General features: G+C 47.6%; 2 protein-coding genes and 1 long non-coding RNA gene across 6 annotated transcripts in view; 1 reads left to right on the forward strand and 2 right to left on the reverse strand.

Moving 5' to 3' along the window:
- Nucleotides 1-1,243: 1,243 nt before the first annotated feature.
- On the reverse strand, nt 1,244-9,801 carry DUSP15 (dual specificity phosphatase 15). Its single transcript, XM_006202672.3, has 7 exons — nt 9,416-9,801; nt 8,698-8,731; nt 7,074-7,156; nt 5,060-5,109; nt 4,019-4,093; nt 2,701-2,872; nt 1,244-1,859 (listed from the first exon to the last, which is right to left on the reverse strand). The coding sequence occupies exons 1-7, from the start codon at nt 9,434-9,436 to the stop codon at nt 1,587-1,589; spliced, it is 708 nt and encodes a 235-aa protein (XP_006202734.1). The 5' UTR covers nt 9,437-9,801; the 3' UTR covers nt 1,244-1,586.
- Nucleotides 9,802-11,565: 1,764 nt separating this feature from the next.
- LOC140687408 (uncharacterized) lies at nt 11,566-16,484 on the reverse strand. 2 transcript variants are annotated; one of them, XR_012061683.1, is made up of 3 exons: nt 16,266-16,484; nt 13,709-13,847; nt 11,566-11,803 (listed from the first exon to the last, which is right to left on the reverse strand). It is a non-coding gene; the product is annotated as an uncharacterized lncRNA (long non-coding RNA). The 2 variants fall into 2 exon arrangements; XR_012061684.1 differs by lacking the exon at nt 11,566-11,803 and adding an exon at nt 13,052-13,198.
- Nucleotides 16,485-16,536: 52 nt separating this feature from the next.
- The window catches only part of TTLL9 (tubulin tyrosine ligase like 9), a 37,386-nt gene continuing 28,835 nt past the window's right edge, over nt 16,537-25,087 (forward strand). For 2 of the 3 annotated variants that reach the window (XR_012061682.1, XM_072943999.1), the window contains exons 1-3: nt 16,572-16,625; nt 19,366-19,412; nt 22,115-22,207. Coding sequence is in view for 2 of the 3 variants with exons in the window: in XM_072943999.1 (XP_072800100.1) it covers nt 16,611-16,625; nt 19,366-19,412; nt 22,115-22,207 (155 nt within the window). In the remaining variant the exon portion in view is untranslated. Of the gene's footprint in view, nt 16,626-19,365; nt 19,413-22,114; nt 22,208-25,087 lie in introns of all 3 variants that reach the window. The other variant, XM_006202671.4, reaches the window with a different exon arrangement.

Genomic DNA, 25,087 nt, shown 5'->3' on the forward strand with positions numbered 1-25,087 from the left:
AACTCAAGGTGTTTCACTTTGTCCTATAGATGATAGGTTTTTAAATACACAGACACACCAGCAGAAACAGAGACATTTTAAACCCAGTGGCTGGTGGCAGCACTAACCAGCCTGAAGGACCACAGGCTCCCTGCTCACCTTGCTCTTCACACATGGTCCTACCTCAGGGCCTCTTCACTCACTGTTCCCCCTGCCTGGAATGCCTCCCCCCAGATAGCAAAATGGTCCACTCCCTCACTACCGGATATATTTTTTCTTTTGTTTATCTGTTGATCCGGTGTCTTTCCCCCAGAATGTCAGCAACCGAGGGCAGAGGTTCCACTTACTGCTGCATCTTCAGTGCCCAGCACAGTGCCTGACACACAGTAGGTACTCTATGAACATGTGTTGCATGAATGCAGAGCAGGAAGCTGGGCAGCAGGTGAAGGCTACTTCGTCCATCCTCCTACCCTCAATGCTGGAATCTTGGTGCATAGTAAGAACCCCATACAGGTGGCTATTAGATGAATGTGATTTCAGACCATTCTTAACTCTGAGTTAATTTGACTTTAGGAAAATCCAGCTCTAATCACGTCTGTTCATCTTCGGAGTCAGTCTGCTGCTTTATTGGGCTGCCTTGAGACCCTCCCTCCTCAGTGGCTGCCCTTTAAACGGTAGGTGGGAAGGGTCATTCCCTCTAGCTGGGGGTGGATCCTCCCGGCCAATAACCTTCAAGACTAGAAGGAGTTGCTTTCTAACAACCGTCATAGGACCCAGGCCACCTAGGTTCAAATCCAGCCTTCCCTGGTCTAGCTGTGTCTTCCTTGGGCAAGCTGCCTGAACTCTCTGAGCCTCAGTGTCCTCCCTGAGGATTAGTGAACTCATTCAAGTAAAAAGTCAGGCATGAGAGAGATACTACTACTTTACCGGCTAGGGTTTGTGAATAGGGAAAGGAAGGGAGCTGGGGAGGAGGGGGCTCAGGGAGGACAGGGGCTCAGCCAGGGGGAGAGAGGTTCAGAGAGAAGGAGGGGCTGGGGGCTCTTTCAGGAGACCAGGGCGCCAGGGTGAGATGGGGGCAAGGGTCAGGGAAGTGAGATTCAGCCCAGTGGACTGCAATTCCCGACCGCAATTCCCAGAGCCGGGCAGGCTCCTCAGGCCCCTGGGGACGCAAACCCTCTCCCATTCCTGTTTCCGGAAGGCTCCTGCCCCAGGCAGAGTCCTGCAGCCAGGCCTTTGCTGAATGACTGGGAGGCGATCAGACACGCAGCTTCTGTGTCTCTTTAATATCCTCCAGGCCCATCCAACCCCTACCCACCCATTCCCACTTCCTCCGCCTTTAATGAGGAGGCCCGGGTGCACCCTCCCCCAGCCCAAGGACTAAGGCACCAGGTGGCTGCAGCAGGCCGGCCCAGACACAGAAATACACACACAGATGGAGGACACACTGACTGCAGACGGAGACAAGCGAGGCAGGAAGAGGGGCAGGGATCAGGCCGCTGCGGGGCTCCCACAGGCTCGGGGCTCGTCCTGAAGGCCGTGGGAGGCCCAGACAGCCCCCATAGGGGACCAGTCGGGAGGACGAGGGGCGCCGCAGCGGGGCGGGATCCTCACTTGCCGCCTTTGCGGGACAGACACCGCGGGAGGCAAGAGAAAGTCTGCTTGACGCGCACCAGCAGCGGCAGCGGCCGGTGGACTTCCCGGGGCGTCCGCGGCACCAGGCGCTGCAAGGTCCCCTCGGAGGCCGACGAGCTGGGCACGGGGGAGGCGGCTGAGCTCGCAGAGCCCTGCCGGCAGCGCTTGCACAGCGGCAGCAGCGCGCGCATCTCCTCCTCGTCGCGGAAGGGGCTCTCTCCAAAGCGCTCCTCCAGCTGTCGGAGAAGCTGGGGCGGGGAGGGGTGGGGTCGGTGCCCGGCCACCCGCCGGGTCCCTTCCCCATCCTCAGAGCTTCCTTGCTTATGCGAGCTTCCCACGCCTCAGTAAGCCCCTCCCTTTCCTGAGCATCCTCTTAGCTTCCCTTCCAAGTCTCCATCCCCCTCATTGAGCCCCTCCCACTCTGAGTCCCTTCCCTTTCCCTGAATCCCCTTTGACACTCCATCTTCCAGACCTAATATAGTGACCTCCCCCCACCCAAGGACCGCACGGTGGGACCACATTAAACCCTTCCCACCCTGCTCAACAACTCCACTCACGCAGGGCGTCTTCCTTGCCTGCCTCTTTCCCAACGCAGCCTTGCAGATAAACCTCTGGCCAGCAGCCCACCTTCCTGCACTTGCTGCTGCTTTTTCTCTCTTTCATCTCTTGTTCCCTGGGGGGCCTCAGTTCCTGTCATCTCCATGTGCTATCTGCCCAGTGGGCATAAGACAAGGATCTGCTTTGGCCTCATCAAGGACCCAGGGGTGGAGTAGGGAATGGACATTTCTCCCAGAGGAGCCAAATGCTCAGATACCTTTAGGTTCCAGGCAGGTAAAACAGGCAGTGCTGGGACCTGGCCAAACTAAAGGGTTCATAATCTGGCCTACAGGTATTCAAGTGCTAAATCAAAAGGAAAAGAAAACACCTGGCCACCCAGACCAAATACACCTAGGGGCTAGATTAGCTCAAGGGGCACGAGTTTAAGACCACAGAAAAATCTTCTGCCAAGTCTCAAGCACAGGCTACATTCTTTCCAATCAGTGCTCAGTTCAAATAAGAAGAGTCTCCAGCCCCTGCCCCAGCCCCTACCTTCCGGGAACTGCCCCAGCCAAACTCTTCCAGCTGCTGCCTAAAGCCTGGGTTGGGGTTGGCGATGGGCCGGGTGGCCTTGATGGCTTCAAGCACATCCCGCCAGCTTAGCCCCGTCACAGTCATCACATACGCCGTCACGATGGTAGTGCTTCGGGAGATGCCTGCAAAGCTGGGACACCCCACGCCCAAGGGTTCAGATAAGGCCCAGTCTTCCCGCTGCCCTCCAGGCACCCCATTCCCACTTCAGTTTTCCCACCTTTGCCATCCTGAGCTCCAACCACAAGGAACCTGCCAGGACCTGTCTTCCACCTCCAGGCCTTTGCTCTTGTTCCCTCTGCCTGGAGCACCCCCCCCCCACACCGCCCCGGCATTCTCCCACATCACAGGCCTGAGTGAAACACTGCTTCACTCTATCATTCAACACACGTTTCCTGATCATCTGTGATTTTTTAGGTACTGGGGATATAGCTGGGGGATAAAACAGACATGGTCTCTGCCATCCTGGGGCTTACAGTATGGTTTGGGGAGACAGTCACTGACCAGGGAATCAATTTCAGGTGGTGATAATTGCTCTGAAGATGAGTCCAGGGGCCAGGAGATTGTATAGGAAGAGGTATTAATCTGGTGGAGGGGATGCGGAGGATTAGGGAAGGGGTTACTAAGGAAATGACATCAAGCTGAATCCTGAAAGATGGGTAAGGATTGTCAAGAATGTTCTGGGCAGTATATGAAGACCACGTGGGTGGGCTCCTGGTGGACTGGAAGAACAGGGAGTTGGCCAGCGCAGCTGGAGCAAGGAAAGGGAGGAGAGAGGGTGGGAGACAAGGCTGGAGGAGCTGTCCCTGTGGCTGGGGCTCAGGCAGAGCAGCCCTGAGCCGGGCATTGTCAGAAGTTATGGGATGAATGAAATCAACTGGGCCAAGGGCCCCTGGGAAAACCTAGGGGTCCTGTCTCCCAGGCTGGGGCTCTTCACTGCCTTATACTATTGCCTCAAAGGCCAGAGGGGAGGAGAAGAAGGAGTTGGAACCATTGGAAAGTGCTGGGCTACCTGCACGACCTCACCTGTTTCTCCCAATAGCCTGCCAGGTCAATATTCTTTTCCCCATTTTACAGATCAGGAAATTGAATCCGAGGAAGAAACAGCTATTTGGCCATGGCCACACAGCTGTAAGGGACAGAGTCTGGATCTGAGCCTTCCATCAGGTGGATGGTGGACTGTCAGGCACTTTGACAGGCTGCAGAAGATTCTGCATTCCCCGTAGGATGAGGGGAGAACAGCCACTTACTTCCCCTCCTCCCCCGACTCCCCACTCACCAGTGCACAAGGCAGTTTCCTCCATTGAGACGACAACAGTGGATGAAGTTGATACATTCTTTGAAGTGCTTTTTGCTAGAGAAGAAAGCAATAGGTACAGAGCACTGGGGGATGGGGTCCTAGGAGTCGTCCCCCTCCCCATTTATAGGGTGGCAAGAGACAAAGAGCCTGGGGACCTCAGGTCACCCAGCACATGCAGTGAATAGGAGCCAGTGCTGCTGTACAGGTGGACACGTGTGTGAAGCAACAATGGTGGCATTTCCGGTGGGGAGAGGGGCCAATAATGGCAAATCCCACCACAGGGGAGGGGCACCTCTCCAATGGATCCCATTTTCATGGGGTGTTTATCTTGACCTTTCAAGGAAATGGGTGGGAGGAGTGCCACCCCTCTGAGGTCTGCAATCAGAGCGCCTGGGGACAATAAGGGTCAGCATTGGGACTGGGAGCAAAAATTCCCAAGGGCAGGAGTGTGTGCTTGGGTCCCTCCCAGGCTGGGAGGTGCTGCTGCTAATAACACCAACAAAAATCCTGCTTTCTGAGCCCCCATTATGTGCCAGCCTCTGTCTTCGATCCTCAACCCGTGCCTTCTGATCCTTGAAAGCCTCCTTGATGTTGATAGCCCCCTACCCAACATATACCCATTTTCTCTCTCAGAGAAGGGAAGTGATTTGTCCAAGGTCACACAGCAAGAAAATGGCAAAGCCTGGCCCAAATCCAGATGCCTTAATTCCAAGGCCAGGAACAGGCTGAGCCTGACCCTTTCAAGCCCACCGGGGCATCTGATCCTGAGGGACAGGGTACTTTCTCCATTTCACAGCTGAAGAGACTGAGCTCTGGAGGTTAGGAGTCTTGGCCGGGGCAAAGGCAAGGGCATGGCTGGGACAGAGTCAAAGTGATCTGGGTGACCACCTGTGCCGGGGTCCCCAGGACAGCTTTGTGGCCTGAGTCCTCTCTGTCCTCCCTTAGACCGCCTCCACTCTCCTCCTACCACCACAGGAGGCAGCTGTCTGTCCATCTGTCAGCCCATCCAGGGGGACTTACATGGGTACCTCAGGGGTGTCAGCCACTGGGATGCGAAGGTAGGTTATGTCCTGCAAGTACAAAACACACATGGAGAGTGGGGGGCCCTGGCCTGTACCCCCTGACCCAGGCCTGGGCCTCCCTAGCACCTTGTGACCCTAGGCCAGTTCCTGCCCCTCTTTGGGCCACTATTGTCCTCTCTGCCCAAAGAGGGTAGACACCATCTCTAAGAGCCTCCCAGCTCTGACCGTCTGTTTTCAGAACCTTCTGAGAAGATGGTATCCTAACCCTATAGGTGACTGGGTCACAAGGGCTTGCCAAAATGGATCCAGGGGACTTTTATTTAATGGTTGGAAAAGGGCCACTTAAAGTGACTCCCCTCCATATGAGAATTACAAAATTACACAGTAAGAAGGGCAACGCAGATTGAAAAGAAACAAAAACTATGAAGATAAGTTTTAGTTCATGAATTATGGTTATAAAACAATGTGCTAATTACTAAAATAATCAAGGAACGAATTGTCAGCAATTACTCCCACAAACGTGCTATAACATCCTTTAATTCGTGCCCAACCTTCAAACAAGACTTTAAAGATGAATTCAGCCCACAGCCCAAGAATCGTTATTCCTGAGAACTTCTCTTAATCCTTTGATATTCACATGGCCTGGCCCACTTCCAGTGACTAAGGGACCCCCAGCCAGGTCCTCATGTGAGATCCCAGACTTTCTCTGTAACTCACTCTCCCCAAGGTCACACGATCCTGCATCTTTTGCAAGGCTGGCAATTTCACTTGGCCTTGGGTTTGCAAGGCATTATCAAACCCTTACTGGTAAATTCACTGATGGATGGGGAGGGAGATGCTTGTGAGAAGGCGGGCTGCTGGAGCCGGGACTCAATTTGCCAGCAGGCATTTCATTAGCAAATATAGTTACGCCTGGAGAACTTCCCCATGCACTCTAGTGACTGCATACTGCAAATACTCTACAACAAGCCTGCCCTATAAAGCGAAATCAGACTCCATTGACCTGGAAATTTCTTCTTTAAATGACACTGAGAGCTGCAGATTATCGGAGGTTGCTCTTAGAGACCATCAAATCTGACACATGGGGAAACTAAGGCCCAGAGAAGGGGAGGACCCTGCCCAAGGCCACACAGCAAATCTGTGACAGAACCTGGTCTGGATCTCATCTTCAGAGCCCCTTCCCACCCACAGTTCTTTCCTTTCAGTGACTGACATAGACCTCAACAGACAAGGAAGAAGGGGCTCTGTTTATGAGATGAGAATATGATTAACTCTGTTATTACATCAGCTCTAATTTGTGAAGCACCTATTATGTGAATCTCAATATCCCAGTGAGGTAGGTACTGTTATAAAATTCCCCGTTTACAGATCAGGCAGCTGAGGTTGAGAGAGGTGAAGTCCTGTGCCCAAGGTTACAGAGAATAAGTGGTAAAGATGTGAACTTGGGCTTCCTAACTCCAGCCCCCATGAACCCTTCTCTTCCAGGAGTCGAGAATACTGCACCAACCCTTCTGATGGAGGTCGTGCTGTATAGTGTGCAAGGCATCTTCGCCCTCTGCATCCTCACAGCAGCCCCCTGGGGCAGGCAGGGCCGAGGAATTGGAGGCCCAGAGAGCTGAAGTCATAGCCCAAGTCACAAGCAAGACACAGAGCCTAGAATCATCTATTTGGAGTCATGTATTCAGTGGGACAATGGGAAGCCCCTGTGAGGGCCTTTTTATGGTTCAGTGTGAGGTCTCTGGGGCCAGATGGCCTGTGTTCAAATTCCAGCTCCTTAGCTTCCTGGATGTGTGACTTTTGGCAGGTTACTTCACCTCTCTGGTCCTCAGTTGCCAAACAGGGAGCAAATAGGGATGCTAATGTAAAACAGGCCAGTGAACCAAATGACCTAGCATGGGTCAGAAAGGCAGTGCAAGATTTGGCACATAGTAGGTGCTTGGTAAATGGGTGCTGTGGGGTCTGAAGCCTCCCTCCCCACCTATGTGCAGTCCTGGGATGGGGGTCGTGAGTACCTGCAGCAGAGGCTGAGGTGACTCGTGGATGGAGATGATGTGTGTGATCTTATTCCGGCCTAGTTGATCTGGGTCTTTGGCATCTGAAAGAAACAAGATGCTTGAGCTAGTCTGGCAGGTATGACTTACGTGTTCCTGATGGCCAAGTGAAGAGGGTGCTCAATGCCCTGCTCTCCCCCTCATCCGTCCCTCTCCACCTTGGCCCACCCTCTGCCAGCTCCCTGCTCCTTCATCACCTCCTGTTCCCAGCATGCCAGGTCCTCCCACACCCCTCAGCTTCAGTCATGCCACTGGGGCTCCCACAGGTACAGCCCAGCACCTCCCAACCTTGCCCACACAGTTCTTCCCATCGCAAACACCCTTCCCTGGCATATCCTGGACCCGGGAATTCTACTTCTAGGAATCTTGTCTGCAGAACGGTTCGCTCACACAGAAAGCTGTGTGTTCTCTGCTATGCTGTTTATGACAGTAAACACATCAGAAATGGTTAAAAATGGGAACAACCCAAAAGAGGCTGGATAAATAATGGTATATTCATACATGAATTCTGTGCAGCCACTAAAAAGCTCTCTCTGTGCTGATGTGCAAGGAAGTCCACAATATATTGTTAAATGGGAACCACAGGTTACAGAACAGCGTGCAGAATAGGCTTCCATTTTTGTTTTAAATATTATAGCTGCAGCTACAAAGACATATGAAAAATGAGCCAGGGATATATCCCTTACTGCTCTCAGTGGCCATCAGGGCTGGATTTCCAAACTATGCAGACCTTTCATAATCAGAGTAAATAACACACATCCCTCTACCTCCATATGCCCCCTTCCTCATTCACCACATTTACTGTTTACTATGTGCAGCCTTGGCTGGGGATAGGGTTGTAGGGTCAAGCTCATGGCCCCTGCCCTCATGGGACTGCACACTTAAAGAGGATTCAGACCTTACTTACCAAATACTCAGAAGTCAATGTAGTGTGAACTGCCGACGGAGCTCCCGGGGAGGAAGGGACCAGGGTTTAAGAGACTGGAGCCCTCAGGGAAGGCCCTGCCCCAGTTCAGATGCCCCTCCCTCTCTGAAGCTTTCTCAGACTCTGCAGATGGAAGTGACTTTTCCCACCTCAGGTCTCCCAAGCCCGGGGCCAGCCTGTTTCTTAGCACAGGCCTGGGACAGGCAGGGTGCCACAGCCTTGAGCAATGTTCACCAGTGAAGTTTCCAAGGTAGAGTCCAGTCTCTAGAGACCTCTTCTCTGAGGAGGAGGTTGTGCGGGAAAGTGTTCCCAGCGTCCCAGCTAGAGCAACACCTCCAAAGGGACCTCAACCCAGAACCTCAAGGCGGGAAAAACCCTTAGAGGTGGGAGTGGGCCTTGTGCTGAGGGAGAGGCTGAGGCTCAGAGCAGGTGCAGACTTGTCCAGTGTCCAGTTCTGAGTCCTTCACACTGGGGACACTCCCCCACCCACTAACCCCTTAGTCCTCAGGAGTGCTTCCCCCTCCCAGCCTGGCACGGCTTCCCTGCCCCCCGGCCCCATTCCTGAGAGCGTCCAAGTGCGTGGGCCAGAGTATGAATGGTGGACGCAGGCCTGGGACAGGGAGCATGCCATGGCCTTGGGACAGAGTGGGCAGTGCTCACCAATGAAGTTTCCGAGGTAGAGTCCAGGAAGTACCTACGGGAGAGACAGGCTGGGTCGGTTGGGTAGGGGTGCACCCACCCCTACCCAGTGGGGTGCCTGCAGCCCCTCTCAGTGCCATGAAGGGTGTCTGGACCTCAGGACTCAGGGAGCAGTCTCCTCCCTCTTGCAGGCCTGGACTCTGAGAGGGTCTGGGAGGGCAGCAGGAGGGCACCAAGGGAAGCCAGCTTGGGTAGGGGTGAGAGGAAAGAGGAGGGAAGGGGACGGGGGAGGAGGGCAAAGGGAGAGGTGGCCTTGCCAAGGTGGGTGGTGGGGAATTCTGAGGAGGTGGTGGGAAGCAGGGTCAGGGGAGGGTCATGCAGAGGCACTGGGGGTGGGGGGATGCAGAAACGGCATTAGAGTCCAGGGAAACAGAGACACATGGAGATAGAGAATGAAACTCCAAAAGAGACAGAGTCTGGCGGTGACCGAGAGTCACAGAAAGACATGGCAAAAAATATAGAGTCTCAGAAACAGCAGAGACAGAGACATGAACAGAGACACAGAGATACAAAGTCAGAGAGAGATTACAGCCCCAGAGAGACAGACGGAGAAGTACGATCTCAGAGTCCCAGGGAGACAGACATAGAAACATACTCAGCGAGAGCCAGAAGGTCAGAGGCGGGCGCCCGGCCGCGGCCGGGGGCGGCCAGGTGCGGGCTGCGCCATCCGCCCCCCTACCTTGGTCATGCCATTCCCCATGATCCTGGGGGCGAAGGTCCGGGCGCACCCCCAGCTCGCCGCCCGGAGAGCGCAAGGGTCACAGCTGCCCTGGCGGCCCGGCCCCGGCGCCTGCAGCCTGGCGGGGAACTGGGGGCCTGGCGTCCGCGGCCCCGCCCGGGCCTGCCCAGCCGCCGCCGCCCGCCGACCCCCGGCCAGGGAGGGAAATGATGGAGTCGCCGCTGCCGCCGCCGCCGCCGCCACCGCCGCCGCAGGCTCCTCCTACCCCCTCGGTCATGTGGGCCGCCCCCCCTACCCGTGGGTCGCGGCGGGGGGCTGGACAAAGCCCCAGTGTGCCCGGCCGAGGGCCCGCGGGACAACGGCAGCTTGTTGGGGCCGCGTGGGGCCGCCACCTCCGGAGGTGGGGGCGGGGACGCTCCCCCTACCCTGGCACGGTCAGGCGCGGGCGGGGCGGGGGTTGGGGGCGGAGAGAGCCCCCCAGACGCGGGCTCGAAGACTCAGATCCCAGTTCCGGCTCTGCTGGAAATCCCTGCGAGCCCTGGGGCAAAACGCCTAGCTCCTTCCGTCTCGGGTTTCTAGAGGAAACGGGATGGGGGGTGGGCTTTGATCGCTGGGGGTCCTCGGATCTTCAGATTCTGTTTGAGACGAGAAAAGTGGGTAATTCCTTCGTTTTGTACATCCTCCTGCCCCACTCCCCATGCAGGCACCCTACCAGCCAACCATCCTCCTCCCCCACACACGCAGCCAACCTGTTCCCCCATCCTCCACTCCATCCATTCACCGGTCCGTCTGTCCATTCATCCATCCATCCTCCCATCTACTTTGGCCTCTGAGGATGATGCCATCTGGGTCAGCTCTGCTGGGACCAGGCAAACTCCGCTTAGGGGCCCCAATAAATTACAAGTACATGGGAGGAGAGGGAGGTGAGTCACCTGGGTCCCTTGGAGTAAAGGAGACTACAGCAGGGTGTAGTTAGAGGCAAGAGTCCCAGGAGGTGAGTCTGGAGATCAAGGTTCCAGGCTCTATTCATTCACCTCTGACCTGCGCAGTGACCCCGGGCAAGTCCCCTTGGTGTGGCAGCTACCCTAACTGTAAGTCTCAATGTGTTGAGGTGAGCCCTTCCTGCTAGTAGGACCAAAGCTGGAGAATGTAAAATAATTGAGAGCAGACACTTCTTATGGGACTGAAATAGAAGCAGCTGAACCAGCTTTGCTCCCCCAGCTGTCACCTGCCCTGCTCCATCTATAGTAATAGGTGACTGTGGGAAGAATGTTCAGAGGACACTGAGTCGACAGAACCTGCTTGAAATGCAGTGACTGGAGAAACATAAAACTATTTTCTTTCTTCCTCAAATTCACAGTGCACATTGGGCTGCCTCTCTCAGTTCTGTGCCCAGGGTTCTCATAAAAGCCAAATTATTCAACAAATACTGAACACCTACTATATGGTAGGTACTAGGAACACAGAGGTAGGGAAGCTGAAGGTGGTTCCTACCTTTGTTGGCTAACAGTCTAAACCAGCATTGCCCAATAGGAATATAATGTAAGCCACATGGATAATTTTTTTTTAATTGAAATATAATCAGTTTACAATGTATCAGTTTCTGGTGTACAGAATAATGTTTCAGTCATACATATATATGTACATATATTTGTTTTCATATTATTTTTTATTATAGGTTATTACAAGATATTGAATATAGTTCCCTGTGCTATACAGAAGAAACTTGTTGTTTATCTATTTTATATATAGTAGTAAATATTTGCAAATCTCAAACTTCCAATTTATCCCTTCCTCCCCTCTTCCCCCCCAACCATAAGTTTGTTTACTATGTCTGTGGATCTGTTTCTGTTTTGAAGATGAGTTCATTAGTTTCTTCTTTTTTCATTTTTTTTAGATTCCACATATGAGTGATATATGGTATTTTTCTTTCTCTTTCTGGCTTATTTCACTTAGAATGATCTCCAGGTCCATCCATGTTGCTGCAACTGGCATTATTTTATTCTCTCTTTTTTATAGCTGAGTAGTATTCCATTGTATAAATATACCACAGCTGTTTTATCCAGTCATCTGTCGATGAACATTTAAATTGTTTGCCACATGGATAATCTTAAATTTTCTAATAGCCACATTAAAAATTTAGAAAGAAGCAGATTGTTAAGGATGTTTTTATTTGACCCAATATAGCCCAAAATATTGTCATTTCAATGTGTAGTCTACAGTCAATATTTAAACATTGTTAATGGCATATTTTACACTCTTTTAATTGTATTCAGTCTTTAAAGTCCAGTGTGTATTTTACACTTGAGAGCATCTCAGTTGAGACTAGCCACATGTCAAATGCTCAACAGCCATATGTGGCTGGTAGCTCCATACTGGACATCAGGCCTAGGAGAGAAGGCAAACAAAATAAGCAAATAGACAAAGCATTTACAAATGGTCACAATTTTCTATGGAGGACACAAAACAGGGTACAGGAAGAACTTCTCTAAATAGGTGACATGTGAGGTAAGACCTGACTTGTAAGAGGGATGCAGCTGTTTAAAGAGTGATTTCCAGCAGAAGGAACAGGACAAGCAGAGGCCCTGTGGTGGGAAAGCTTGGCCTTTGGGAAGAGCCAGTAGGACTGGAGGAGAGGGAGCCAAGGGGAGGTGGTAAGAATGAGGCTAAAGGGGAAGGGAGTCTGAGCATGTAGGATCATGTATGGCCATGATTGGGGGTTTAGGGTTTCCTTCTTGGTGTGGAAAGCCAAAGGGAAAATTTAACCAGAGAGGCTATGTCATCTGGTTTACATCAGTCACTTTGGCCCCTATCTGGAGCGTAGATTAGAAAGGTAAAGTACAGAAACTTGGGTTTTGAGGAGAGTTGATGAGAGACAGTGACAGATGATGGTGCCCTGGGACAAAGTAGGAGCCGAGAAGCTGGAAAGAAGGGGATGGACACAGCATATATTATTTTGGCAGCATAGCTGACTGGCAGATAGATTGGATGTGGGGGAAAGGAAGGAATTCTAGGATGATTCCCAGTTTTCCTGCCTTGAAAATCACTATCTGTGCCTCAGAAGTGAAACCAGTATTATTCATCCATTCAACCAACAGTTATTGGGCGCCAGGTTATACATGTAATATTGCACCAAAGATGTGCTATCTGACTTGAGTTTCCCAGAATGCCCCACCCCATGGATGGCATAAAGAAATGTTGAAAAAGGGGCCTGAAGACTAGTTCCCCGGGGTGGCCCTGGCCTTAGCAGCTCTGTGAACCTGGGCAGGTGACTGAATGCCCCTGGGTCTGTTTCCTTGTCCATACGGGAGCAGTTATCACAGCCCTTTATGCTTCTACTTCATTGTTGGGGGAGTAACCAAAGCACAAGTAGGAAAGTACTCTATCAGGTTAAAAATGCTGAAAAAATATAGTTACGATTTAAAACATTTAATATCTATGTAATGTTTAGCCTTTGAAAATGTTAGTTGTCACAAAGCACAATTGACCTTAAGTGACTCACGAAGTGACTGTTTTATAAAACCAATAATATGAAGATGCTAAAAGGCAGGTCTCACCTTGTCATTCCCTTGCTTAAGACCCTTCGTTGGTTCACCATGGTAAGCAAATTAATGTTCCCCCCAAAGATGTCCATTCTCTAATTCCTGGAAATTGTGAACATGTTATGTTCAATGGGAAGAGGGAATTAAGGCCACAGATGAAGTTGAAGTTGCTAATCAGCTGATGGTGAGATGGGGAGATTATGCTGGATCGTTTGGTGGGTCCAGTGTAATCATAAGAGCCCTTAAAAGTGAAAGAAGGAGGCAGGAGAGTGAGAATCAGAGGGATGTGATGACAGCAGCAGAGGTCTGAGTGGCATGATTTCTGGCTTTGAAGATGGGAGGGGAGCCATGAGCCAGGGAAGGCAGGTGGAAAAGCAAAGAAACAGACTCTCTCCTAGAGCCTCCAGAAGGAACTCAGCCCTGCTGACCCTTTCATTTGAGCTTAGTGAAGCCCATTTCAGACTTCTGACCTCAAGAACTGTAAGCTAATGCATCTGTGTTGTTTCAAGTCACTCAGTTTCTGGTAATTACAGCAGCGATTGGAAACTAATACACTCACCAATACCCTTGGGATAAAGTCCCGCCTGCTTAGCACCTCTCACAAGGCCTTGTGGGCTCTAGCTTCTGCCATGGTGCCCTTGAACAAATTTCTTAACTTCTATGGGCCTCAGTTTTACTATCTGCAAGATGCGGAGGGGAAAAACCCTACAGGTCTGTAGTGAGATTATATGCGAGGACATATTTAAAGTACCTGCTACAGAGACTGCACCCAGCATGTCATCATCATCATCATCATCATCATCATCGTTAGTATCATTGTCATTATTATTAGATGGAGCAATTGACAGGGAGTTAGGAGGCCTCCCCTCACTAGGGCTCTGTTTCCATATCTGTAAAACAAATCCAGATAAGACTATTTTGACCCATTTACTTCTACTGAGCTGTTTAAAAAAACTAAAACATTCCAAATAAACTTGACATAGTTGAAGTTCCCTCTCTTCTTTCCTCCTCCTTCATTCTCTCCCCAGAGGCAACACTGTCATGAATTGGTTTTGCATCTTTCCAGTCTGTACTTTTAGACTTGTAATACCCATATACCCATAAGTATATAGAATATACTTTTGTATGTGTATTTATAATTAATACAAATTATAACCTTTAAAAACATTTATCATTCTACAACTTTCTTTTATTGACTCAACAATAGTTTTGGGGGCTATTTCCATGTTGATAAGAGAGCTGGATCATTCATTTTAATCACTGTATAGTATTCTCTTATTGGAATATATATCCCATTTTATTCATCCATCACCCTACTAGTGGACACTTAGATCGTTTCTAATATTTTCCACTAATATAAGAATACTGCAAAGAACATCCTTATAGATGTGACCTATGCACACTTTAGAAAAAGTTGGCACGTTGCACATTTGCTGCAGAATGAAAGGTAGGGTTGTGCGGCTGTATTCACAGAGCCTATTGGGATATATGTCCAGTAGTAGAATTGATGGGTTGTAAGGTATATGCATTTTCAACTTTATGAGATGTCGCCAAATTCCCTCTGAAGTGTGAATGTACCAGCAGCATATAAAGATTCCCATTTCCCAACCTGCTCACAAACACTTGGCATTGAAACATGTTTTTTTGTCTAGCTGATGTATTTAAAATCATATCTTATAATTGTTTCGATTTATGTAGTTCAATTGTGTATTGGCAATTTGAATTTCTTCTGCTAAATGTCCCCTATTTAATGTTTTGCCCACATTTCTTTTGCAGGTTGTGGGGGCATCTTTTTCTTAATGGTTTGTAGGAGTTCTTTGAATACTAGCCTTTTGTTATAAAAGTTGCAGATTTTTAGTCCTAGTCTGTAATTTGTCTTTTAATCCAATCTACAATGTCTTTTGTTATATGGCAGTTTGAATTTTGAGAGAGTCATGGATCAATTTTTACCTTATGAGTTGTGCTTTGTTAAGAAATTGTTTCTCACCACGAGATCATAAAAATTATATATATATATATGTATATATATATATGAGAGAGAGAGAGAGGGAGAGAGAGATGGATATAGAACAACATGGGTTTGAACTGAGCAGGTCCACTTATATGTGGAGTTTTTCAATAAATACATACTACAGTACTACATGTCAGAGGTTGGTTGAATCCAAAGATGAACTGTGGATAGGGAGGGCCAACCATAAAGTTACAGGCTGTTTTTCAACTGCTTGGGGGTTGGTGCCCCAAACCTCTGCATTGTTCAAGGGTCAACTGTAGTCTGAAATATTTGTTTGCCATATTTATTCCTTAATCCACTTGAATTAGTCATCTTTTCTTTTACTCTGATGGAAAGCCAGTTTCTCAGTGCCACCTGTTAAGTTCTCCTTTCTCTACCAATTTATGATGCCACCTCTATTGTACATCAAGTACACAAACACATACACAAACACACACACACACACACCTGTGCCTGTTTCTAGGATCTCTGTTGTATTCAATTAATATTTGTCTCTCCCTTCACCATAATGGGACTTGATAGGCAGAGAAGTATGTCTCTGCCCTAACACATACAGTTTGGTTTGACAAGGGCTCTCAAAAATCTTGATTGGATTTGGGAAAATACACCTCTTTATGGTACTGAATCTTCCCATGCATGCACATGGTATATACCGTGGTATATCCCTCCACTTATTTAGGCCTTATTTAATGTCCTTAATTAATGTTTTGTAACTTTCCCTATGAGAATATGAATTGCAGTGTGCTTGTTGGTTTTGTTCACTGCTGTATCCTCAGAGTCAAGAACAGGGCAGAACATGGAATAGATGCTTAAGAAAAATTTGTTGTTTAATGAAATGTCTTGCATATATTTGAGAGATATATTCCCACATAACATATTTTTGTTGCTATAAAACAACAAAAATTTTAAAATAGTTTCTAATCAGCTATGCAGATATAGGTATATAGATCCCAGAGTAGTGGGAAGTGAGGCAGAGGACAGGGAGCCAATACAGGGTGCAATGACGAATAAATTGCCACTTCATGTTATTTGCAGGGGAGAAACAAGATCGCTTTTGTGTTTTAAAGTGCTTTTTGCCAGCAGTGCAGAGAATGAATTGGAATGGATAGGGCAGACTGGGCACTAGTAAACGGTCAGGAGGCTACTGCAGGATTGAGGTGACTCCTGGCATAAAGTTGGTTCCTAAGAATAAGAGACAGAGACTGCGAGAGATCAGAAGTGACTGACTGGCCACGTGACCTACTGACCAGGTAACAGTGAGAGATCGAGTAAGGAAACTTAGAATCATCGAATTTACCAAAAGCTGACAACTTGTCAGACTCAGCGTTATTAGGTTAAGCGAAGTGCAGTCGGAGGAGGCGCTGGCCAGTGAGTGCCCGCGGCTAGCAGCCAGTCTCTGGCCGATAGTACCCCAGGTCGCGGAAGAGGGGAGCTGGGAGAGAAATGTTGAGGGAGTAGAGGTGTCTGAGACGCCTTGGCGCGCAAGAGCGCCAATCCGCTCAGTTCAGCTTGTTGCGCAGAGAGGATCGCCCTTGGCTCACCCAATCAGAGCCGCAGATCTGTCCCTCCGTCGCCTTGGCAACGAGACGCACAGGCTCGCGCTCAACGCGGCGGCTGTTTGGCTCCCGCCCTGGGGAATCATATGTCGCGACCGAAGGTAGGAGTGCTTCCCTATCCAGATGTTTCATCGACCCTAGAGAGGGAGGCAAATCGCAGAGGGATTCAGAAGTTGGCGGGTCCTCGTAAAGATAGTCGGGTTATAATGAGAATGATGAATTTAGAGAAAAGTCTACAACTCCCATCAGGCTGCGTGACTCCGGAGCCTCTGCGCGAGGCCAAGGAACAGGGTTTGCTGGCGGGAAATTTACCAAACTCTGGGATTCTAAACTGTACTTAGCGACTTCTGTGACCTTGGGGGAAGCTCAGAATTTTGGATTTCCTGACCTAGAAAAGCTCTTAGAGATCTATTCACCCCGCCGCGCGCTTGCCACTCGCTCATCCGTTCATAATCCGTCCATCTGTCCATCCATCCATCCATCCCCAAAAGGCTAATTAGTATTTTCCCCCCAGGCTAGCTCAGTGCTGGCCAATGGGAACACAGCAGTGACTCTGACATGCCCCTGCCCTCTCGGAGTGCACAGGCCAATGCCCCCATTTCAAGACTCGTTAAGATTAGACCCAGAGACGGGAATGAATTAGTCTACAATCCAGCTCTCCCGCCCCAACCTGCCTCTTATTCCGTGTTTTGCCTCTTATGAATGGCACTTCTATTTCTTTAATTCCTTCCCACAGCAAAAATGAGTGATTACATTGGGCCCATCCAGATAATCCAGGATAATCCCTCTATTTTAAAGTCAGTTGCTTACTAGTCATAATTCCATCTACAACCTTAATTTCCCTTTGCCATGTAATGTAATATTTACAGATTTTGGGGATTAGGACATGGACACACTTTGAAGGAACATTAGCCTATCTACCACAGTATACTATCAGCAAATAATTGGGAAATGAAAATTTAAAAATTTACAGTAATACCACAAAATCAAATATCTATGAATAAATCTAATTAAAAATTTCCATACTGAAAACTAGAAAACATTGTGGAAAGAAATTAAAGACTTAAATTAAGAGACAGGCCAGATTCATGGAATGGTGAACACAATACTTTATGAAGTCACTTCTTCCAACATGATCTGTACATTCAATACAACCCCAATAAAAATCCCAACATCCTTTTTTTGGTAGAAATTAGCAAGATGATTCTAACATTTATATTGAAGTCCAGAGGGCCCCAAATTGCAAAGACAGTCTTGGAAAAAGAAAGTAGAGGACTTATGCTACCTGATTTCAAGATTTACTGGAAAGTATGATAATTAAAACAATGTTGTAGTGACATAAGAGTAGACAAATAAGTCAATAGAACAAGATAGAGTCTAGAGATAAAGACCCACATAGACGTAGCCAACTGAGTTTTGATAGAAGAGCCAAAGCATTTCAGTGAGGAAAGGGAAAGTTTTTCAGGCAAAGACTCTGGAGCAACTGAATAAACATACATGAACATGAGAGAATATAAGATACTATGAAAAAGATTAGGACAGCTGACTGATGCTGGAGCGGTTGAGGGGGGCTTGAATGGACGAACAGGATAAAATTTCACTTGCTCTTACTGGAGGCTTATTTCTGCTGGTTTTGTAAAGCTGTATCCTCTATCCCCTTCCACTGGCTCTTTGAGGGGTGGGATTGTGTGGTAGGCAGAATTCTAAGGTGGCCCCCAAGATTCCCACCCCCAGTATACACACCATGTATAATTCCCTCCCCTTAAGTGTGGGTGGAGCCTGTGCACTTGATGGGATAGTTATTACCATGATTACAATACGATGCATAAGACTCCATCATAGCTGACTTGGAGGCGGAGAGGATTGAAAGTCAGAGGGACACGCTCCTGCTGGTCTGGAAGAACACAAACATCCATGTTGTGAACTGCCTTTGGGGGACACTTTGAGATGAGCTGCATGTGGCCTTTAGGAGCTGAAAGCAGTCCCCAGCCGATGACTAGCAAGTAAATAGGGACCTCAGACCTACAATTCAAATAACTGAATTCTGCCAACAAACTGGATGATCTTGGAAGAGGACCCCAAGCCTCAGAGAAGAAACATAACCATAGCCATCACTTTTATTGTTGTCTTGTGAGATCTGAGCAGAGGATCCAGCTAAAATTTTCCCAGACTTCTGGCCCATGAAAACTGTAAAATATAGATTTGCACTGTTTTAAGCCACTAAGTTTCTAGTAATTTTTTAATGCAGCAATAGAAAACTAATACAGATGGCGAGTCTGTCTAAACTGCAGAGATCATCCTGCATAGAACCAATTTCCATTTCTTCCTCAATACCTGCCTTCGGGATCAGTTTTACCAGGACTGAGGACCAAACTGCTTTGGATATGGTTGATCCAGAATAATGCCCACCACCCTTTGAGGATTTGGAAGGTCTATTTTGGGTGGAAGGAATTAACATTGCTTTGAGTCATTGACCTAGCTTATGGGTCTAATTCACAGTTAGAGCAGAATGTCCTTCTCACAGAGACTGCTGAGTTCAGCCCTCAAACTGATGTTCATGTTTGAACCTTTGGAGCATTGAAAACCAGACATTTTACTATGCTAGTCATGCCTGTGGAGTAAGCCTACAGTGAGGTGGACCCTTGGATACTTGGGGATTCATTCCAAGGACCATGTTGCTGGGCACATGTTGACCAATGAGAACATGGCCAGGCTGGACCTTCATGTCTTAGAATCAGGGCACTGTTGAGTCTGATGGTTTGAGCATTTTAATATCTCCAGTAAGTTGAGCTGGGAAGACAGGGTGGATATTCAAAAATAATCACTTTCCTTTTCTCATAGCAGAATCAGAATTACAAAGGCCATGGATTGCCAAAGGGAAAAGAGCGGTGAGTGGTCCTACCCAATCCAATATACACAGAACCAACTCCTTCCTTCCTTCCTTCTTTCTTTTCTTCCATCCCTTCGTCGATTCCTCCTTCCCCTCTTCTTTACTTCAGTAATGATAATACTAAAAAAATAAATATTTATTGAGCGTTTACTTTGTGCCAGGCACTGGGCTAGACACTTTACTTGTATACCTCATTGAATAGTTAGCACAATTATTTGAAATAATACATAAAAATGTCATTTTACAGGTGGGGAAACTGAAGCACAGAGGGGCTAAGTTACTTGCTCAGGACCATCGGATCAGTTAGTGGCAGAGCTTGTTGGACTCACATTGTTCTAACTGTGCTCTCTAGCCTCCTTCAACAGCCATGTGAAGTTAACTTGATAACTCAAATGACAACTCCACCCCGATCCTCTGCTTCTACTCTGCATCAATAACCTGGATGCAGAACTCAGCATCTCTTTGGAGTTCCTAGACAGAATCCACTTGCACAAAGCAGGAGTGAGCAATGTAGACTTTACTGAAGATTTCTGTGGGGAGTTAGAAGAGATAGTTTACATTGCACACACCATGGCAAATATTTTAGATTTTTCGATTCCCTGTTTCATTAATATTTCTATCCTTTCTAAAGTCCTTCTTGGTTACACTACCACTGGGGAGGGCATGCATGGTTCTGGCCCTTCTCTCATGCGGCACCATCTCCTTTGCATTCTTTCTCTACAGAACTTACACACTCACTCCCACCCCAACAAAACAAAGAGCACTTTGGTTAACAGGACTCATCCATCTATTTTATTAGGAGAGATATCAGTTAGAAACATGCTCAGCTGCAACTAATAGGAAACCCAGCTAACAGTAACTTTAAAATTTTGTATTTATTTTTCTCATATGACAAAGAGTCCGGAGAACTGGTGCAATGGTTCAGCAATGTCAGAGCTAGTATCTGTGATTGTCTTGACCTTTACCTAATGGACACCAAGTGGCTGCTGTAGCTCCAGCCTTCTTATCATGATCAAGATGGGAAGAAGAGGGGAGGGAAGACTTATGCCACTTTTCTCTCTCTGTCTTTCTTTTGAATCAAAGGAACAGACGCTCCCTAGGAACCCTCCCTCCTTAGCAGTCTTATGCCTTTATTTTATTGACCAGAATTGCGTCGCATGGACACCCTTGTTTCATGAGTGGCTAGGAATACAAGTTGCATACGTGGCTTTACACTGTTATTATTCTACACCCTGCTTTTGTCACACAAAATTATACTTCCAGGATTTATCCATGTTCGTGCTTGTTGCTCTGGATACATTTTAATTATTGTATAAGTTCCATTATATACCACAAGTTATTCATATCTTCCTCTTGAAAGGCACTTAAGTTGTATCTTAGCATTTGTTTCCTCCAGAAGCGAACCCTGAGACAAGGATATAAGAGCAAGCTGTTTATTTGGAAGGCGATTCCAGTAAGCATTATCAGGAAGTAGGGAAGTGTAACAGCTAAGGGAAGGAAACCAATAAAAGGTGCATTATTGACAAGTTATTGCTGTGGGCAAGTGGGGCTCCATCCCACTGGGGATTCCTAGGAGATAGCATAGAACACACTGCAGACTTAGCCCAAATGAGTGATGAGAGAGCTGGAGGATTTACCCATCAACTGCAGTCATCATTGGTTGTATGCTGTTAGGGGAGGGCAGTTAACTCCCTGGTACCTTAGATCTACTTCAAGCACTGGCTGAGCAGACTAGGGGCTAGAAAAAGCCCCCAGACAAAGAGCTGCAGGTACTGGCAGAGAAAAGCCCTCTGGCTGGCATGCACAGGAATGGTGAATGCCCAAGGGACAAGGATGGACTGCCCACAGTATGTGCTGTAGGTTATTGCCATTAAAAAATTAACCATTACAAATGAACAGCCTTGTATGTATATTGCCTAGTACATGTCTAGGGTATCTCTATCGGGGATACAGATAGGATAGAATTGCTGGATGTAGAGTACATGCACATTCAACTTCTTAAATATTGCCATGTGGTTCCCCAAAGTGCCTTTTACCAGTAGAGGAGTTTCTATCTTTGTACATTGTTGATAAAACATGGACTTTTAGATTTTTGCCAGTCTAATATGTATGAAAGAGTGTCTGGTGGTTTTAATATGTCAAGTTGCTCTTCAAAAGTTCATCCAATTTACACTCCCGTCGGCATTATTGGATGGTTATCATTTCTCCAAATTCTGGAGAACACTTGCTATTTGTCTGATTTTAAACATTTTCTCCAGTCTGATGGATTTTGAAATTGTGTCTCTTGACTGTTTTGGATTAACTTTAAATACTTCACTACTTTAGAGCACTGGTTTTCAAAATTTGAGCTCAGGATCCCTTTACAACTTAAAAATTATTGTGTAACTTTTGTTTAAGTGGCTTATACTTATCAATATTTACCATATTAAAATTTTAAATGATAAATTTAAAAAATACTTATTTATTAATTCATTTAAAAATTACATGAAAGCATAAATAACACATTTTTATGAATTATAGCTATTTTCTCCCTCCTCCAAATCTACTGAGATGAGTAGTGATTGTTTTATATTTTTGTGAATCTCTTTAATGTCTGCCTTAATACAAAACATTCTACTTCTCATATTTTCTGTATTCAGTCTGGACCATCCTAGGGAAACAGTTGATCCTGAGCAAGTGTTCCGTTGCCTTGTCTTGCAGAGAGCAGAGAGCATCAATCCGATTCAAGACCACTCTTATAAATACTCTCATGGATGTCCTTCGCCACAGGCCAGGATGGGTGGAAGTAAAGGAGTAAGACATCCCCCGACCCCAGCCTCGTCTCTCTTTCCTTTTGTCTCACAGATCCTTCTATCCTTTCATTTTCCTTCCAGGGTGACCACTGGGACTTGTCCCAGTTTGGCTCTGACAGGGGCCAACATTTATCTAGCATTCACAGTGTGTCAGGTGCATTACTGACTGCCATCGCTGTCTTATTTAAGCCTTATAATCATCTGGCAAGATATGATTCTGTTCAGAAATATTAAGCCACTTGTTTAAGGTCACACAGCACCTAAGCATCAGAGTGGGATTCAAACCCAATTCAGTTTGACTATTCCACAGCCAGTATCCTACAGCTCTCTCAGTAGAATCAAGGAATGCAGCTGTCACAGACCTGCTGGATGAATCCTCTGGGGATGGTAGGTCGTGGCCACTTACTAGTTCTGTGACTTTGAACAAGTTATTTTACCCCTAAGCCTACATTTCTTCTATGCTGGGCCATGGGGATACTGAGATGAACAAGCATATACTTCCTGGCACGTAGTAGGTACTTATATTAGTTAGGGTTAAGGATGCCTGTTTGGATGCCTGTAACAGAGACTCAAAGGAAGAGAGGCTTTGACAGACTAGAAGTTTATTCCCGCCCCCCCCCCACCTGAAGTCCTGATGTAGGAGGTTCAGAGATGATTTGGCAATGGGGGACCCGTCTGCTTCCGTCTTCCCACTCTGCTCTCCTTTGAGTGAGGCCCTCATCCTCATCCTTGCTGTCTGAGGTGGAGCTCCAGCCTTAGGCCCACATTCCAAGCAGCAGGAGGTAGGAAGGAGACAAGGAAAGGCATGTCCTACCCTGGAAGGACACAACCCAGAAGTCCTTCTCATTTCACTGGCCAGAGCTTAGCCATACAGCCACACTTGGCTGCAAGGGAATCTGAAAAAATGTAGTTTTTATTCTGGAAAATGTAGCCTACACTGAGGTAAACACTGAGAATTCTGTTACTTTAGAAGAAGATGAGAATAGATATGAGGCTTAAGGGCAACCAGCTGCACTCCCATGGTGCTCAGTAAATATCTGTTGCCTAACAGTAGCGAAGCCTGCTAGACGCTCTCTAGCACTTTGCATGCACAACCTCTTTGAATCACCCCAACAAACTTTCCGGTAGGTGCTATTATCATCCCATTTTCCTGATGAGAAACCTGGAAGCAGAAGAGTAGAAAATACCACGTTGGAGGTCACTCATCTTGTAAGGGCTTGCGCTAGGGTCTGCCCCTCATCTGGCTGTCTGCAGAGTCCCAGGCTCATCTCCACCCTGTTCTAGCAGCCTCTCAGTAATGAAGGAACAAATGAGTGACTAGGTGAATCCATGATTCCTGCTGCCTGGTGCTGGAGTCTGCAGAGGAGACAGACTGACTAAATCATGCCACAGCAAATTTGGAGTTGGCTGTCAGTGGCAAGCTGTGGTACAGGTAATCCATGATGGCAGAGTCCTCTCTTTGGTGCTCTGGGGTATATTACACCGATGACAATGATGGTAATATTGGTGATCACAGCAGCTACTGTGGATATTCCTTCTTGGTTCTCTCCTATGTTACACTAATACCAGAATGAGGTTTCCTTCCCTGGATCTGAAAGAACTGGATGTAGGGGAGGATGAGGTGGAGAGGTGACCGGCAGGTTGTGGTGGTGTATGGGGAAAGGCACTGCCCTGACCTGCCATGTGACCTCAGGCCACCCCTCATCCCTCTTCAGCCTCGATCCATAGTCAAGTGGAAGAGGGTCTGAGGGTTTATCTGGTGCTGATGGTGCGAGAGTCCATGAAGCAGGTTGTTTCATGGCTGATTCCAATTTGCCTCAAGAGTCCTCAGATCAGAAAGGGCCAGAGGCCAGGGCCTTTCTGCATGGCTCTGTGAATACAAAGCCTTGTCCTTAGGCCTTAAGCTGGGGTCTGATATTTCCAGACAGAATGAGGTCCTAGTTCAGACCATCAACCTGTTAGGTCAGAGTTTGGAATATATGTGGCCAGAGCTGTCCCTTCCCTTGCTTCCCACAAAGAAAGCTGTTGTGATGCCTGGAACTGAAGCAACCATCTTGTGACCTTGAGGTGATGAGTAAGAAGACAACATGTTAAGGATGGCAGAATGGGAAGGTAGAAGGAACCTGGATCCCTGTTGGCTTTGTTGAACAGTTTGATGTCTTCCTGGGTGCTTTAAGAGCAACTTGACTGTGATCATCATGAAGATGATGTACAAATGAATGAACTTTTAGAATTAGAAAAGAATCCAAAATCCACACTGTGTCTAGAAGTCCCTGCTTGTTGGGCCCTACTCCACTCTTCAGCATTATCCCTGACCTTTCTTCCTTCACTCTGGCTTTTCTTCATGTCCTTGACCATGCCCTTTGCAACCTCAGGGCCTCAGTTCCTTTCCTTCCCTTTCCTGGAACCCTCTCATCACTGCCTTTGATCTAGCTGCTCCTCCTTACCCTTCAGATCTAAGCTGAAATGTCAGCTTTACAGGGTGACCTCCACCCAATGTAGGTCCCTCAGCTGCTCTGCCTCATGGCCTCCAACTAGATTACTTGTTTTGCCTATCTTTTCTTCTAAGAGGTTTATTGTCTCTCATCTTATGTTTAAGTCTTTAAAACATTTTGAGTTTATTTTTGTGTATACTGTGAGGAAGTGTTCTAACTTCCTTGATTTACATGCAGCTGTCTGGTTTCCCCAGCACCATTTGCTGAAGAGACTGTCTTTACGCCAGTGTGTATTCTTGCCAAGAGGAGGGCTTTTTGAACTGGGAAGGGCTTACAAATGTTACCTAATTCCACTGCTTGGTCATGTGGGCTCAGGGTTCGCAACTCGGATGCTTCCAGAGCCCAGGCAGATATCATGACCAGGTGAGACTGGCTGGTTTTCATGG

This window comes from Vicugna pacos, chromosome 19 (genome assembly GCF_048564905.1).
Source record: "Vicugna pacos chromosome 19, VicPac4, whole genome shotgun sequence".
NCBI classification, from domain to species: Eukaryota; Metazoa; Chordata; class Mammalia; order Artiodactyla; family Camelidae; genus Vicugna; species Vicugna pacos.